The following is a 17,974-nucleotide window of genomic DNA, read 5'->3' as shown; positions in this document are numbered from 1 at the left end:
AAAAATGTTAAAATTCAATTCCGAAGCTTGTTGCTGAAAATATTAAACCCAAATCAATCCAACTAATCTTCAGTTATAAATAATTACATTATTCAAGCATCAAAAAAAGTTAATTTGAATATAGACAAAAATAGCCATGATAGCATCGTCGGAACCCAACACACCCTTAAAAAAATCCCCACATTCGCAAACAATGAACTACTTGTTTACCCCCCTTATAAAATCTACCTTCGGATTCCGAGAACAGATCAACATCGATCAGTGGCGGAACACGTCTGATGATGCCGAACCTGAGGGCATACGTTTCCGGGAACAGTCCCAGACGCCGAAATCATGAATGGGAGAGACATTAGGACCACCCTGTGTACGAAGTGCCGTCGAAGAACACGCTCGTGATCTTGGATCCCACGGAAAGCCATGTCGATGTCGTCTAGGACTGGTTATTCTATTCAGGAGATTCCGAAAGAATGTGTCATCCTCCGCCGGTATCTGGGTAATGTCATCGGTGTCATTTTTTTCTAGGAAGATCTCGAAGACAATGCCGAGAAACGCGAATAAGAAGAAGAGGTTTGCGATGGTCTGCGAAAGTAGCGGAAGAATTTTATACCTTGAAGAGGAGTAGGATTCGGATTGGTAAGCGAAGAACCGGATCAATGGATAGGCTTATGTCGATGAATTGGAGAAATACAATAAAACTTATTGATGATTTTTAACGAGCAAACGGCTCCATATACCCCATATACAGGGTAATTCACCGGGATGGCATATTAGACTTTATGGGAAACTAATCATAATTTTGAGCTGAAAATTTGCATTTAGGGGTTTGAGACAATGATCTTTCTCCCTAAAATATTTTCAGATCTCTACAACTTCCGGTTATACCGAAAACAACGGTTCATGAGTTAATAGGATTCTTATGAAAAAAATGGTGGCGATGAGGACTAACATATTTTTGATATTTTCGACAGAAAATGTTTTTTCGAGAATTTTTTTTTTCGATACCGCAAATACGTACTATCATAAGACTTAATAATTGTGAACATAAAAGTTGTAATATTATTCATTTGGATGAACGTTGTCAGATATACGAATAATGAGGTTGAATTTGAAGTAGATCACATTTTGCATATTATTACAAGCACAAAGGAAGTTTTCTAGCTCAAACGGCTGAGATTACGTTAAATTTCAGTGAACCTCAAAGTGAAAAAATTATGAATACATCAATTTTCATTGGGGGTTACAACATCAAAATGACGTTCCTTCATTTTATATCACATACAGTCAAAATCGAGATCAAAATGCATACGGCACAAAATTTTATTGTTCTATATCAAATGACAGAAATCTAACATATTGTGATTCAAAATCATCGAGTCTAGAGCAGTCTAATTCGATTTTACTATAAATTGAAAATTATAAATGGGAAAACAACGATAATTTTTGTGTCTTAGAGTAGATACTAAAATTCATTTCATTTTAAATAATCATGTGAAAGCTACAGAGGAAACACAATTTCTTCGGAACCTCTTCAACCTGTACATTTTCACCTGAGCCGAGTATGGAAAAATGGTAATTGAATAAATGTTTAGTTTGATGAGAGTAATCTAATACACAATTTTAAGACTCGCCCTGTATACAAACTACAGAATTATTGGGTACTTTTTCCCATAACCCTCTTTGAATTTTTTATGATTCTGGTTACGGTATCAACACGAGATCTCACATAAACCTCCAAATTGTTAACATACACCCACAAGCTAAATTACAACCCGGTCAGATCTGATGTCAATAAAATATAAGGTTTTTTCGATATTCTACTTCAATTTTGATGCATCTATTTCAACTAAATGGGTATTTCCAAAAATTTGATAAATCTCAAAAAATAACCAATATACAACGCTATTTGTAAAAGAATATCGATATTTGCTAACTGGAAGAAATAAACAAATTAAATAATGCATATCTTTACACATGATAACAATTTCTATACGAAATAGCAAACCAACCTCGTTCAATTGAATTTGGTGATTCATGTAACGAAAACAACTATTTCTTTAGTTTCCTGGCGTTGTCGTATCAATTTTCCCAACATCTAATATTAAGTTGTTATCAGGACTCGAATTACTAATGAATAATTAAGTAGTAATATCATATTAGAAAATGAGTTATAAAATTAAACTGATTATTTATCCACTATAATCAAAGTTAGTTATAAAAGTTCGAATACTCGTTTTTCCCTGTCTGGGTATAACTAATCATCTTGTTTTTGCAATAATCAATCAAAATGTATCATTAATAATAAAGTATCCATTAAAAACCGTTGATTTTTCCGATCATCCGATGATCCAAATACGAAATTGACACATCAACAATTACGGTACGAAATAAACAAATACATACTATGTTTTCCACGGAAATGGAATTGGAGTACATACCAAACATTCCAATAAAACTTTAATGCAATAGCAGACATTGCTAGGGGGCAAATTCAACAGAGAAACGGGAACAGTTTTCAAAAGAAGCCAACGACCTCACATATACGCATTTTCTACCATTACCTACCATTTACCATCGAATTCTTCGGCGACTAGTCGTGGCACTCGAATCGAAGTATCAAACAGATTTGGGTTAGTTTCCCATAAACCATCAGTACGGAAAGAGAGATCATTATCGATATATATTCAATGATTACGTAGATTCAATGAATGTACCAAATTTAGATGTCGTTCAATCAACTTGAATTTACCCGGATCTAGCTCATTCGGGATTTAGGTTATGGTACTAATCGCTTAAATCCACTAAATTGACACCAAACGTCAAAAACGAATCAGTTATGGTAGATAAGTAACCTCACCCTTAGTATTTTTCAGACAATCCAAGTAACCAGTGTATCACTGATAGACATAGTTACTTATTTGACACGTAAACAAAAAGATCAAGCGAAACAGAACTGACATACGAACACACACCACTACTTTACGTCGTATCTGAGACTCTGAAGAATTTCTGAATTAGAAACAGTTTACTCGATCGTGCCCAACGGAACCGCACGAACTCGTGCCTCGGTTCGGTGAATAGAGCGGTCTCTTGACGTGTCGGAAAGTACATACGACTGATGGCGGAGATTCACGATGCACTTTTTAAGAATTGGTTCGAATTTGATTCACTATTGACTATAATATGTGATTGATTGGATTTATCAATGGATTGTGGTGTGGTAGCAATAAGTCCAATAGATTATTTCGAATAAAAAATGAGGAAGATAATCAATAGCTTCAGAATAAAGAGATCAATATAGCTATTATTGAAAAACATAATTATAATGTGTGTAGCTAATGTACCTAATGTACTAATGTACTTACCTACATCATTAGCGTTCATTGAAAAAAACAGCGAAGTCCATACAATAAACATTGATAGGTCGTTCGAAATTTTGTTTTCCGATAATATCATAAATAACAAATCGATTGAAATTAAAGATAGCATTTAGGTGTAAAACACCAATTTCAAGCTTTTATGTTTTTTCAACCGCAGAAATTCAAGAAGACATCAGAGGAAAAAAAACGTTTTGAGAAATAAAACTCAATAAGACTCGTAAATATCAGTAGAAAACCATTTTTCTTGAAAATTCGACTTTATTCGTCAATATAGTCACCTTCTAAAATGATTCGTAACTTTTCAACGCCTGTTCTGTAGAAAGATTCATCTTTGGTTTTTCAACCATTTTTTCAAACAACAACAAATGTAGCGTCACAATTTTGACACAGATTTTCCGAAGTTTGGCACTAACGGACTAATAACGAGAATAAAATGTGTTATGGTGCCATCTGTGCTTTAGGCTTTATTGAGAGACGTGTTTAATTAACAATTTGAAATAACATACAAAATCCAAGCAGTATATCCAAAATATAAATGAACGAGGGCTCAAAAACTTCTATTGTTTTTTAAGAATTTCTCACTTTTAGTAGTAAAATATTTGATATTATTTTCATGCATTAAAAAAATTCACAAAATCATTCAGTTTTGGACGTTTCCCGAATTAAGTGTATATTTTCAGTAAAACCCATTCCTAAGTACGTCCTTTAAACGATTATCATTTCAAAACACCCTAATATTTTGACCCCAACTGTGTACAAATGTTCACACCTGTCTTCTAAAGAGGTACAGTTAGCTGTGAATGTAAATCTGTGGATTAGGTAGATTTGCGGCGAGTACTAAATAACTACTTTATAACAAGTTTACGATATGCTCTTACCCCCGCTAGAGCAATTGACTGTCATTTTCAAAATAATAATTGGCACCCTGTATACAGGGTGTTCTACCGTTGAATCGACGCTCTACTAGGCTTAAGCGCCGAGATTTTCTTTCCATTAGGTATCATTAGGCTCCATTAGAGCTACGATCTCATAATATAGAACTATATTCTCAAATTGTTCGGAAATACACAAGGTATACCAAATAAGTGTAAACGACCAAACATATGTTTTTTCTTATGGAACACTGTTTTTTATTTGTTTATTTGATTCGATCCAATTTTCAGATTGGATGGAATGAATGAACACAAGTTTTTTCGAAGTTTCATATGCTCCATTGCATACAATCTGAAAATTCAATTAAAAACAGGTGTTCCATACGAAAAACATGATTGGTAATTCACAGCTTTTTTGTACACCCTGTATATTTCCAAACAATTTGGGAATATTGCTCTAATAATAAATAAAATAAAATAAAATAATAAAGCATCCTAATGATACTGTATCAAAAAAAAAACGAAATTTTCATCGCTTAACAGTAATTGGGCGTCGCTGAATGGTGGAACACCCTGTATGTATGTATTCTCACTTGGAGGTTCGAAGGAAAATGAGAGATTCCTTCGATAATTTTAAGAAAAAAAAAAGCCCCGTAAATATTTTCCCGCAAAACACTTTTTCCGATATAAAGGGTGTTTCTAGTAGTTCTTTTTTGTGATGATTATACCAATTTATCGAATCTTCATTAATTTTCGCAACAAATTTTGTAAATAAATAGCAAAACTTATAATTAATTCATTACAGCTTATATACATTTATAATAATTTGGATTTTCCTGTTTGTTTTGAAATTTTTCTTCTCAAAATCGGTAGCAGATACAACTGAACAATAAGAAACCAAAAAGTGTATCAATAGAGCAAAGTTCCTTTTTACATTCCTCTAAACCTAAAGTATCAGTGATCCACCAAAGAAAAAAACTACAGGAGGAAAGAAACCGGTACTATTCCATAAAAAAATATCACCCTGTAGATTTGCATTGAAAATAAGCATGATGAAAACTTTAAATTGAAATATCTATGAATGCCATATTTAAGTTTCAAATTTTGCGAAGGGAAAGTACTATGAGATAAAAAACATGAAAAAACAAATCAAACTTTAAGACCCTGTATCTCGAAAACAAAGCATTTGCGGGCCAATGATTATGAGACTTTTTTTCTTCAAATGATCCAAGGAATCATTTCTGTTTGTATACCCAATTTGTACATTTTTATTTTTTTATCAATAAAGTCATAGGGACAGTGGCGTACCGACTGAGAGGATATATTCCCTCCAGGAGGAATATCCATTATGAACCACAACGCTCAATAATTTGATTGTGTGAAAATTTAATCAACGCATTCTGATGAATTCGTTGATTAAATTTTTACACAACGAATAATCAATGTTTTTTTCTTTATCCCCCCAAGGCTTAGTTCTGGTACTCCACTTCATAAAGATACAGACAACTCTGTTAAAATTACGATTCCACTTACCCCTCAGCACCTCAGTCGTATCCCCGATCTGAAAGCTGATCGTCACTCCAGGATTGACGTGGAAGAACACAACATACTCCGAGCTTTTGGTCTCGCCCCCATTGGCGGCCTGATCGTGTGCGGCAGAGCTGGAGCCCGACGACGGCGGCGTCTGGGGTTCGAAACCGGGACCGAAATAAAACTTGGGGGTGGTCGACTCCCCCGTTCCGCCGCCACTGAGCGCCGCCGCGTCCGTTTCCGATTGGCCCGGCGCGTAGTGGTGATAATAGGTGTAGTGATGGTAGATCTTGTGGTGGTGTAGGTGATTCTGGTTGTTGCAGGGCTTGAGGATGTGGTTGTGATTCATGGGGTGCGGGTGGGTTATTGACGTTTTGTCGTTGTTGACATTTGGTACTAGCTCGGCCACGGGATCGTCTTTCGCTTTCACCATTCGTGTAAATTTTCGGTACCTGTAACAAGAAAGAGAATGGACTAGTTTAGTGATGTTGATAATACTATATTTGACACGATAGAATTAAAATATAGCGCAAAACTGATAAATCAGTGAAAAAATTTCGAAAATCCATCCATAAATGACTGAGAAATAGATTATTTAAATTTACGTATTTTAGCGCGGAACGTCTTTGGTGTGTGACGTCACGGCTCTTGCCTGTGATCGCTACACCATAAATTACGTTTAAATACTTAGCCGCGCCAAGGCTTTCGCGCCGTTTGTAGTTGTACAGTTTAGTTTCAACTCGAGTTTCGATTTTATGTCACCATAATCGCCGAAACTGAGGCCTATTTTGAAGCGAAAGACAAATCGTACTACCAAAATGGTATCGAAAAGTTGGAAGATCGCTATAATCGCTTTATCGCCCTCGAGGGCAAATGTTGAATAATAAAATCGAATTTTGCCAAAATAATGTGTTTTACTATATGGTAGACCAGGGACTTTTCAATTGGCCTGTTACCTTCTCAGCTTCAAATTGAGACAACAAAACCAAATTGGGAATTAACCTCAGAGTAATAAACTTAGATAGAGAGGGCATATGTCATTTCCAGTAAGCAAATATTGTACCCAACATGAACTATCGAATTTGGCATGAAGTGCGCGGAAATGAAAACATATCAGTGATACGATATTTCACTCAATTCGCGAGTTTCTCCACAAAGAACACATTTCTTATGTTCCATAGCGAATCAACGATTCATATTCACTCAAAATATATTGAAATAAATAGCTAAATATTTCAGAAATTCAGAAAAAAACTTCGAGAGCGCCAAACGACGTGAAGCAATCGATGACACAAGGAGAGCAAAAGTTGCCAAACCTTGGATTTCAGCAAGTAGAATAAAAATAATAAATATACCGGTAATTGTAAATTTCGACAATTTGGAAAATAATGGATTCCAAATATTCAAATTTGCATATTTAATCGGGAATCACTCAAATAAATAAATAGATTGCTTACATTCCACCTTACACCATTTAACAACAAAAATTACTCTGAGCAGTCATTTTAGATTACATTTCTCAAAATTAACTTACTTTTACGATCATTATATCTACTTCTTCATGATTTCAGTTAATTTCAAGAGCTAAGTATTACATTTTATCCCACAACAATTCAGAATAACGATGTTAATATAGATTATGTAAATTGTATTCCATCAACATAAAAGTAGTGAATCATTGAGAGGAATATGTTGGCTAATCTACATTCTACAGTAACGGTTTTGAGTAGGAGTAGTACCGCAATAGTTTTTTGTTTTGTATCGTGGAAATTCGAACATAGCCAATGAAGTTTACTGCAAATACGCAGTATTTAACGGAATATGAAAACTCATAAGAAAAAAATTATGATTACAAAATAATTTTTCATTTTCTGAATCTTGATAAAGTTTTAGAAATTCTGAAAAAAATATCATATTCAGAATGATCATACTCGTATTCATTAAATCTCCTCTACTAAATACCCTTCAGCTATTAAAGGGTGTTTTTTTAGAGCTATAGAACTTTACATTGCAATAAAACAACGATGGATTATTCGATTGACATGAATTTTATTTATCCGCAAGATAATTTTGTGGCATAACATTTCAAATATGATTTCTGGCATATGACTGCCACGGCTGGCTCGGATGTAGTCCAATCTGGACGTCCAATTTTCGATGACTTTTTCAACATTTGTGTATATCGGCAATAACACGGCGAATGTTGTCTTCCAAATGGTCAAGGATTCGTGGCTTATCCGCATAGACCAATGACTTTACATAGCCCCACAGAAAGTAGTCTAGCGGTGTTAAATCACAAGATCTTGGCGGCCAATTCACAGGTCCAAAACGTGAAATTAGGCGGTCACCAAACGTGTCTTTCAATAAATCGATTGTGGCACGAGCTGTGTGACATGTTGCGCCGTCTTGTTGGAACCACAGCTCCTGGACATCATGGTTGTTCAATTCAGAAATGAAAAAGTTAGTAATCATGGCTCTATACCGATCACCATCGACTGTAACATTCTGGCCATCATCGTTTTTGAAGATATACGGACCAATGATTCCACCAGCCCATAAAGCGCACCAAACAGTCAGTTTTTCTCGATGTAACTGTGTTTCGACATACACTTGAGGATTAGCTTCACTCCAAATGCAGCAGTTTTGTTTGTTGACGTAGCCATTTATCTAGAAGTGCGCTTCATCGCTAAATAAAATTCGCTTATGAAAATCGGGAACAAAAGCAACGCACAGAACCATTATTTTCGAAATAAAATTGCACTATTTACAAGCGTTGTTCAGGCGTGAGTCTATTCATGATGAATTGCCAAACCAAACGGAGAATAAATCACTTGACAGCTGTTAAATCCGTCAACATTTTTAACAGTAATGCCAACTTAAAGTGAGATACCCCGAAAAAAAACTCTCGATATAATTTCGTAGAAAAATGATGTTGTTTTGGAATAATTCAAGTGTTATTAATCTCCCTAGTTCGAAAACACGATTCTTGCATTGCAACCAAAAGCTAAGAATCGAAGAATTAAATTGAAAAAAAATAGAGACATATGAATACATATAATCATGCAATAGAGAACAATTCGGACTTAGGATAACTCCAAACTCACCCATGATTATTATTTAATTTGAAGGGAAATAAATAAACTATTATAAAGTTTGCGGAGTTTTCATGAAATCGTTCCTTGATCTAGAAATATCAATACTAATCATTCTGTTCTTGATTCAATGAATTATTTCCATTGGAATGTAGAAATTTCCATAAATTTGTAAAGCGATTCAAATCGTTACTAATGGTAAATAATAATCCAAAAGAAAATCCAAAGAATTCGATATGGTAATGCAACAAATAGATAACCATCTATAATATTCCATTTGAAATCAGTCACATGCAATTGAAGATTAAGAAACATCAACGAGAGCATGCAATCATAGAACAATATTGTGTCCGGCGTTTGACGATCAATAAAATCGCTATAGATTAAACTAAATTTATGGAACGACAATGGCATCACTCAACCTGGCTGATTGGCACATTGAACGCAGATCCTTTATCGATCGATTTCCTTTCCGTGTAAACCAAATTAAAAACTGTCAGTCAAAGGTTGACGGTGCAGTAAATTTATATTCATTGTTTCCAAGTCGGAAAATCGTCTTTTTTTTCTAGATAACGCAGGCACTCTGGTCATTTATGCAGCGAATTTTATGACGTCAGTACGTTAATATATAGAAAGCGAGTTTTCTCTATTATGACGTACGCATTTCATTCGAGTCGAATTGTCGGAAAACTCAGATAAAAGCTTATCGAAGGTTTAATGGAAGTAATACCGCGAATTGAGATATCTGGAGTTTATGCTGTATTGCGAAAATATTATCATACTTTTCTGACATCTGATCGAACTCATAATATTTCGTTTTGAATTTGCCTAAACGAGCTACTCTCTCAATAATTACACACAGGGTGGTCCAGACTTTAGTTCAATTACTTTGGCGTCGGATAGAACAACTTTTTTGATAAAGAAAAGTTCATATAAACATATATACTAACAAGCTTCATTTTCGAGATACGGGGTGTTAAATTCTGAAAAAAATCAATTTTTTATTTAGAACTCTAGTATTATTACATTCATTGTTTTAATTTTTAGGTATTGAAGTCTAAATGATGTAATATTTCGAATTAGATAATTGTCTCTCGCCAAAATTATACGGTGGCTTAGATATAGGGGTGCGATAATCCTATCCCTATGGAAAATCTACACCACTGTCTTTTTTTCGAGAAAATTATTTCATTTCTGAAAGCAACAGGATTTCACTAAAAAAATAGTCCCTTGAATTTTTTCATAGAATGTACCATTTCCGAGATTATCGAGTACAAAGTAAACACCATGCTCAAAAATTTACAAAAATTGATTTTTCAAATTTTACCTTCAGTGATAAATGAAAGTACATTGGCTTGGTTTATTATAACACTCTCAGATGGCATTTGAAGCAATTTCAGAAAGCACATTTATCCACAATAAAAAATTCTGTAAATAATTTTTTATTTTTTAAATGTCTGATGATTGTTCCAATGTTTAGTCAGTTATAGATCGATAACTTTTCAATGGAAAACCGGAAAACCTAGAAACTAGAAATCAGACTATAGTAAATAACGCTGTTGTAATATTTCAAAAATACGAATTCTAGCGGGATAAGATTTTGCGTTTATATATAAAAATAAGAATTCTATACTTTACATAGATTGCATCACCTGAAATGATGAAAATTCAAAATGATTATCGAAAAAAACTCATTTTATTTCTATGTAAACAAATCCGACTAGTAGAACCATAGAAAATACCAGCAGAAAATTTTAAGAAAACGGCTTGAATACGTAAAATAATCACATGAATTTTGCCCATATCTCACAAGACTCGTTTCATCAAAACACATAATATTGATAAAATAACCGACAACAACGACATCATAATAAATATCTTCCACAAAATTCTAAAACCGCTTCAATGTTACACGAAATCATAAAGTTCCATATGGCAATAACATCCGATATTAATTTTCACACACATAAATAGATCGATGCCCCGGATTTTCTAGAACTCAATACAGCTTCCGGGAAATTCTAACATAACCTAATTCCCGTTTTCATTCGTTTCCTTTGATGAATTTATAATTGCTGGAATTAAATTCTCCATTGATCATTTTTTTTTTGCGGCATCATCTCTAATTCATTCAACTGCCCAATTATGAACATCTGAAACATCTTTAATCGAATATGATATAATGGCTATTGAAACGAATGCATGCTTTTTTGATGATGGACCCAGAATATTTCATTAGTTGTAATGATATCTCAAACTAGTGAGATAAATGATTACCTATGTGGAATGAGCAATTTGTGATAACTTTAGTTTTTGGTGAATGCGCCACGAGATGGGTATATGTTGGTCTCAGCTTTGTAGCTAATTGTGTATTAAAAATCAACAAAACTGCTCAAATTTATCTGAAATAATAATGATTGAAACATATTCCAAACAATCAGAAAAGTACAAAAAAGTATTTGCGTACTGTTCGAAAAATAAAACAGTGCAATATGTTGACTTCCAAATTTGTGGTTTCGAGTCTAACTGTCTGTTGATTTTTTAAGTTTTCAGTGATTTCACGTTCAGATATCGACAGTTTGATTTTGATATTTCAAAAATTCAAAGTAGAGCTGATTTTAAAATCGACTTTTCAACGATGGGAAAATTCTATACACTCCAACATATTGTTTTGAATATTACACATTGGAAACGACAACAAAGTCCTTCTTTTGCTTTCTACAATGTTTTGAGACGAAACCATTCCGTACTTTTCTGGAAAACCCCCAACAGATTTCATTCATACGCCCAGAAAATAGTGGAAATTCAGGTTGAGAAAACTCGGAAAATACGTAACATATTGGAGCGTCTTGGAATTATTGGCCAGATTATTAAAAATGCAAATGGGAAATGTTTGAATAGAGCAATGACAAATAGAAATGTTATTTAGAGAGGACTTACTAAGGTCGGGAAAACTGCAGCAGAGTGACAACACTACTATTGATTTTCCGGAATTTACGGTGCCGAATATCATTTTCGTATTTTATGTCAAAGCCGCGGCACGCGTTTGCGCGGTTCTGCTCGAACAGCTTGGTGAGCGGCTAACTTCATGGTGGTGAGTTCCAGAACGTTTCTCGCTGTTGGAATCATGGCTACATGCATAAGTTTGATTATTGTTGGTAATATTAATCGAATACGTATCATTTCTCTTCGTTGGATTTCAAAGTAAAGGAAATATTAAATCATAAATAGATATATTTAACTGTCACATTTTACGCGAATGTTTCAAAGGAATAACAGGTCAACATTTTGAACAAATAATATCTGTAATTCGTCCAGACTTGAAATAATCAGGCTAGGTTTGGATCTTGAATTCCTAGTTTGAGGTCATTAATAGGCAAAGTCCGACTAGGGGTTCCGTAACTATAGCTGGTTGAATATTTTGAAACTACATAATCTATCGAATTGAAAAATTGCATTAAGATGTAGAATTATAATATGGAGCTCCGTGCGGAATTTCATATAGATCGCCTGAGCAGAAACACAGAAAATTCATGAAGAAGAATATAAAAAAAATTAGCCAATATTGCCTTCACCTCGAAACCGACGGAGTTAAGATTTTGCTTGTTTATATAAAATAATAATTTCGAGCTTCGTGCTAAATTTTTAACTGATCACCTCTTCAGAACTATAGAAAATTCAAGAAGAATATTGTGTAAGAACCATAGACAATTTTAAAAGAATATTGCAACAGAAGTACCCAATATGTACGTGGAAAACAAATCTGATCGGGTTAAGATAACATAACAATTTCCAACTTCATACAAAATTTCGTGTCTTCAAAATCACAGAAAATGCGAGAGGAATCAGAATATAAATATTTCATCAGTGACTACAGATTCGATCTCATACAGAGATTTTGCGTATCTATAACAGGTCAATTGAAAAGTCCCCGGTCCACCATAGTAAAACACATTTTTTTGGCAAAATTCGATTTTATTATTCAACATAGTTGCCTTCGAGGTGATACAGCGATTATAGCGATCTTCTAACTTTTCGATACCATTTTAGTAGAATGATTCACTACAAAATTGGCCTCAGTTTCAGCGATTACTTCTTCATTGGTGCTAAATTTCCTTCCAGCGAGCATTCTTTTGAGGTCTGAGAACAGGAAAAGTCGCTAGGGGCCAGATCTGGCGAATACGGTGGATGCAGAAGCAATTCGAAGCCCAATTCATGCAATTTTGCCATTGTTTTCATTGATTTGTGACACGGCACATTGTCTTGATGAAACAGCACCTTTTTTTCTTCAAGTGGGGCCGTTTTTAACCATTTCATCCTTCAAACGCTCCAATAACGCTATGTAAAAATCGCTGTTTATGGACTGGCCCTTTTGAAGGTAATCAATGAATATTATACCTTGCGTATCCCAGAATACTGATGCCATAACCTTGCAAGCTGACCGTTATGTTTTTCCTCGCTTTGAAATCGGTTCATCGTGTGCAGTCCACTCAGCTGACTGTCAATTGGACTCCGGAATGAAATGATGAAGCCATGTTTCATCCATTGTCACATATCGACGCAAAAATTCAGGTTTATTGCACTTAAACAGCTTCAAACACTGCTCAGAATCATTATCACGTTGTTGCTTTTGATCGATTGTGAGCTCGCGCGGCACCATTTTCACACAGCTTTCTCGTGTACGAATATTCGTGAATGATATGATGTACACGTTCAGATATATCGTCACAATGTCTGCTATCTCCATCAACTTCACTTTACGGTCATTCAAAATTATTTTGTGAACTTTTTTGATTTTTTCGATTTGGGCGTCCACTGCGTTCGCCGTCTTCGGTGCTCATTTCACCACGTTTGAACTTAGCATACCAATCAATGATGGTTGATTTTCCTGGTGCAGACCCCGGAAACTCTTCATCTAGCCAAGATTTTGCTTCAACTGTAGTTTTTCTCTTCAAAAAGCAATATTTTATCAGCATACGAAATTCTTTTTTTTGCATCTTTTTTCAAATAACGAAAATAGCTAATTGATCGATTATATGTATATGATTATTGATTCTGATATTCAAATGGTATTCTTTTTGAAGTTTGTTGAAAAACAGTTTCGGAAGCTCTGTATCATAATGTATTTCTGATATTTCACAACCACAAATTTATTTTCATTCATTCAGTTTCCGAATATACAACGGAAATTGAATAGATCTAGGAATATTCAAATACGTATGTATTTACATGCACGACTTCAAACAAATTATATTCAATTTCCAAACAGATCATAGGTTTACCATAGCTTTCGTGAAAATTTCTTGTTGGAGCTATGTAATTTTCTGTTTACTCAATGACAATATATTGATATAAAAGAATCCGTTTTTCATGCAGAATCCAGTTTACCATATTTAGGTTTCACGTAAAAATGAATTACGCTATTTTCTTCTTCTTTGTCGCCATTTTGTCAAATGCATCGGTAAGTTTCAAATTTTCCTTAACGTGGAAAAGTTCAAAGTATTTATTTTAAGGGTATGGACGATGATATGCGAGAGTTGATTAACAATCTTCACAATACCTGCGTTGGTGAAGTTGGAGTAGATGAAGGTAGGTTATTTTCTTTTTTTGTCATTCGGGAAACAAAAAGATAACACATTTGAAATTTATTCCTAGCCTTGATTACAAAAGCACAAAATGGGGATTTTGCCGAAGATGAGAAGCTGATGTGTTATTCGAAATGTCTCTTGGATCAAATGGCTATAGTAAGAATTATATAATAGATTTCGTTTTAATTTAAATAATTAAATTTGTAGGTTGATGAAAATGGAATTGTAGATCCAGAAGCAGCAGTTGCTGTTTTGCCAGCTGATATGCAAGCCGAAGCAGGTCCTGCTGTGAGGAAATGTTCAAAACTAAGTGAGTACCTACCTTCTGTGAATACTTTATATGCACAAAAAAATTCACGAGTTAAGATATTTTGAGTTGATTATAAGAATTATTATAGCATCGTGTAAAATTAGCAGTATTTCCTGTATTTTTGTATTACTTATCAATAACATTTCACCCTTAGCAAAGGAAAAGACGAATGAAGGATTCCATTACTTTTAATTCTTTTCAGGAGGTTCGAGTCCTTGCAGTAACGTTTTTGAGGTGATGAAATGCTGGTATACAGAATCACCCACGGTAGGGAAATTTTGAATTTTTTTACAAGAATTTCACTAATTAAATACATATATTATATTTTCAGACCTACTTCTTGCCTTGAATTCCGCAACCACATGAAGAATAAGCCCCTTCTTTGTAATATAATTTCTTTCATCATATAATGTGATATCTTAATAAATAGCTGCATCATAATTGTAGGATTTCTTCCACTATATTAACCCATTTGAAATTTTTTTTGACAAAATTTCGAAACACAGAATATTGAAGTTTCAGTGACGCTACATTTGTTGTTGTTCGAAAAATGTATAAAAAGTGTTTTCACTTTATGGTAAAAAATACTGAGCAAGCAAAGCAGTGGCTTGATAAGTGTTATTTAGACTATGCTTCATCGACAACAAGATTTGAAAAAGCAAAGACAGAAAAGTTATTGAGAAGTTAGAGGAGGGAACATATATCACTTGGGAACTTATTGAATGAAGTGTTATATTTTACTGTCATTTAAACTAATCATTCCAATTACAAGTACCTATCTAAATTGATGGCATAGTTCTCAAACATTTTTATTATTCTTATGATTCTTAGAAATATTAAACAAATTTTGTCGAACTCCAATAATTATACTACTTCAATCCTGTCACTCCTGCAGTTCTGATTCTAAAACTGCATCAGAAATTCTTTTATTTCAAGGTTGCTTCTGTAATTGCAGCTCTCTAGCTGCAACCATAAAAACATTAGTCTAGAAGCGCTTGCGCGAATTAAAAGCTGGACCTGCTCAACACGTTGACATTCACAACAGGTAAGATGACTTAAAATGATGTAGAGGTAAAAGTAATAAAGTTATGGAATTCTCCTTCTTGAGTCATTACTTCAGTGAATAATGTGTTAAATGGTATAGTTATTAGAACAATTGGCAGCATCCCATTTATCAGTCATAATTGTTTCAAAGTATATGCAAATACTAAATGAATTACTTAAAAACAGTTCAGTGGCGTAACTTGTGTGTGATATGGCATGGATTGATTGATTATAAATTGTTTTGATGCTTCCGATAATGTCTAATGTATCTTATCAGGTAAAAATATTTGAAATACTAGTTATGAATTGCAATACATTTGGACAAATTCATAAGTATTTTATTTTTCAGTTTGGTGTTGCTTATAAAAGACGTCACAAGGAAGTATGTCCTCACTCCTAACTGACTTTCCCTACTGTCCTAACTGCAAGAATCATTGATGACATATCTCTCTATGTGGTATGTGGTGAGACTCAAAGCGATTAGTTTTTATCCAGTGGTGTTGCATATTGTTTATTGCAGTTCTTCAGAGCATGGATGAGCTGATATTAGGTTTCAGACATTGTGGATCAATAATTTATTGCTTTCAACTGCCCCAACTATGTCCAATATGTAAAAATGTAGTTAGTTTTACATGTGATACGCCTTTCAGGTAAGATCTTCAATAGATATCATCAGTTATCAATTCTTCATGAACATTCAAACAGACATTTCGGCAGAATGATAGCCTCTTGATCTCTTGAAAAAAGTCCCCAATACCTAATACTTGGAAATTAATAAGAAATTATAAAGAACAAATAATTAAAGGTCATCTTTCTAACTTTCAGATTACCATATCCCTTCGTTAAGGCTCATCAACATCCACTGTCAATTGTTCTGAAATCTACTAAAGGGACGTTTTTAGAGTAAGTTTTTTTCAAAAACATAAATAATCACTATATCTAACAACAATTTTACAGACATTACAGCTGCAACGAAGATCTTCACATTGGTATTACCGATTGCAAAGGCAAAGTATATGAGTACGACTCAGATGGTTTAAAGAAGTCTAACGGAGAGGAATGGTTACAATCCATTGTGGTATACGAAAAATCAGAAGAGTGGAGTTACGATTGGAGTCATGCCTTGAGATCAGTAGCTTCTGATCCCAAATGGAGATCTGAAAATTATGATGAACAAACCTTGAACTGCTTTTCTTTTGTTACTGAATTTCTTACAAATTTGAACTGTGTAGAGACTAAAAAAGAACAGTTTTGTGAAGAATTCGTGTACAAAAAGATTGTTTCTCTCAACAAATATATCACAGTGCATAGAAATATTGTTAAAGATGGATATTGTAATATCAAAAATTAATAAAAATTATTTATTAAGTATCAAGAATGGTAAGCATGTTTCAAATTTCGTGATACTTATAGCATTTTGCCACCGTTATTTTTTGCTTGAATTTTATACATTTATTTTCACCCAATTACAGAAAATACAGAACGTTCATAGAAAATTGAAGTTTTGGTTATATCTTTTTCAGTGAATACCAATCCCACCAATGCACGGGACATTACCATAAACAATTGAAAACACTAGGTATACGTTTTCATTTAATTTGCCGGAGTCATTTCTTTAATGAATATATCGAATTTTTTTTATTTTCCGTTCTTTGTTTTTGTGGAATTGAATGTTATTTTATTTTTTGGCAAGAAAGGAGGTTACTTATCCAGAATCATAAATGAATGAATTGAATATTCGAATATTTATTCGAATTGCGTTTTGCATTCGAATGTTCATGAATATTCGAATATTCAGTGAATAGTTGAGTATTCAACAAATAGTTGAATAATCAATGACGACTTTTCTATTCATGAATAATCAGTGAATATTCGAGTATTCACTGAATAGTTTAATATTCGATGACTAGTTTTCTATTCATGAATAATCAGTGAATAGTTGAGTATTCACAAATTATTCGATGAATAATTTTCTTTCAGTGAGTAATTGGATATATATAAATATTCGTTATTATTCATGAATATTCGGTGGTGATGAGTATTTAGTTGAGTTATTAATCATTTGTGAAGTTACGAATGGAAGTTTCAATGATAACTTAACTCACTATGGTATGACCCTGTTGAGTGACGTGCTACATAAAATAAAGTTTAGGCAAATAAC

At 33.7% G+C, this 17,974-nt stretch overlaps 3 protein-coding genes across 8 annotated transcripts in view; 2 read left to right on the top strand and 1 right to left on the bottom strand.

Annotated features, from left to right (window-relative positions):
• The window catches only part of LOC123678983 (fibronectin type-III domain-containing protein 3a), an 86,149-nt gene extending 74,233 nt beyond the window's left edge, over positions 1 to 11,916 (bottom strand). Inside the window, exons 1-2 of one of the 4 annotated variants that reach the window (XM_045616283.1) lie at positions 11,812 to 11,916; positions 5,783 to 6,231 (exon numbers count right to left, since the gene is read on the bottom strand). In XM_045616283.1, coding sequence (XP_045472239.1) covers positions 5,783 to 6,212 — 430 coding nt within the window. In that variant the 5' untranslated portion in view covers positions 6,213 to 6,231; positions 11,812 to 11,916. Of the gene's footprint in view, positions 1 to 2,854; positions 3,057 to 5,782; positions 6,232 to 11,811 lie in introns of those variants that run through there. The other 3 variants (XM_045616285.1, XM_045616284.1, XM_045616287.1) reach the window with 3 other exon arrangements.
• A 2,342-nt stretch (positions 11,917 to 14,258) lies between these two features.
• Positions 14,259 to 15,118, top strand: LOC123677809 (general odorant-binding protein 83a-like). Its single transcript, XM_045614522.1, has 6 exons — positions 14,259 to 14,332; positions 14,385 to 14,460; positions 14,527 to 14,615; positions 14,667 to 14,769; positions 14,972 to 15,036; positions 15,101 to 15,118. Exons 1-6 carry the CDS (start codon positions 14,282 to 14,284, stop codon positions 15,116 to 15,118), a joined length of 402 nt encoding a protein of 133 aa, XP_045470478.1. The 5' UTR covers positions 14,259 to 14,281.
• Positions 15,119 to 15,790: 672 nt separating this feature from the next.
• Positions 15,791 to 17,191, top strand: LOC123678982 (MKRN2 opposite strand protein). 3 transcript variants are annotated; one of them, XM_045616282.1, is made up of 5 exons: positions 15,791 to 16,090; positions 16,163 to 16,277; positions 16,334 to 16,463; positions 16,639 to 16,716; positions 16,771 to 17,191. In XM_045616282.1, exons 3-5 carry the CDS (start codon positions 16,345 to 16,347, stop codon positions 17,162 to 17,164), a joined length of 591 nt encoding a protein of 196 aa, XP_045472238.1. In that variant the 5' UTR covers positions 15,791 to 16,090; positions 16,163 to 16,277; positions 16,334 to 16,344; the 3' UTR covers positions 17,165 to 17,191. The 3 variants fall into 3 exon arrangements, with proteins under 3 accessions (XP_045472238.1, XP_045472235.1, XP_045472237.1); XM_045616279.1 differs by having other exon boundaries at positions 15,792 to 16,090; positions 16,163 to 16,270; XM_045616281.1 differs by having other exon boundaries at positions 15,793 to 16,090; positions 16,148 to 16,463.
• Positions 17,192 to 17,974: the final 783 nt, after the last annotated feature.

The sequence above is a fragment of the Harmonia axyridis genome, chromosome 4, assembly GCF_914767665.1.
Source record: "Harmonia axyridis chromosome 4, icHarAxyr1.1, whole genome shotgun sequence".
Lineage (NCBI taxonomy): Eukaryota > Metazoa > Arthropoda > Insecta > Coleoptera > Coccinellidae > Harmonia > Harmonia axyridis.
This window is presented reverse-complemented; position numbering and strand designations above follow the sequence as displayed.

What these genes read in the sequence shown, in the direction of transcription:
- LOC123677809 (XM_045614522.1), top strand. Translation starts at nt 14,282, where the DNA reads ATGAATTACGCTATTTTCTTCTTCTTTGTCGCCATTTTGTCAAATGCA. An exon ending in TCTTGGATCAAATGGCTATA is followed by an intron (nt 14,616 to 14,666) that starts GTAAGAATTATA and finishes TTAAATTTGTAG; the next exon opens with GTTGATGAAAATGGAATTGT. An exon ending in GAGGAAATGTTCAAAACTAA is followed by an intron (nt 14,770 to 14,971) that starts GTGAGTACCTAC and finishes AATTCTTTTCAG; the next exon opens with GAGGTTCGAGTCCTTGCAGT.
- LOC123678982 (XM_045616282.1), top strand. Translation starts at nt 16,345, where the DNA reads ATGGATGAGCTGATATTAGGTTTCAGACATTGTGGATCAATAATTTAT. An exon ending in ACATGTGATACGCCTTTCAG is followed by an intron (nt 16,464 to 16,638) that starts GTAAGATCTTCA and finishes TCTAACTTTCAG; the next exon opens with ATTACCATATCCCTTCGTTA. An exon ending in ACTAAAGGGACGTTTTTAGA is followed by an intron (nt 16,717 to 16,770) that starts GTAAGTTTTTTT and finishes ACAATTTTACAG; the next exon opens with ACATTACAGCTGCAACGAAG.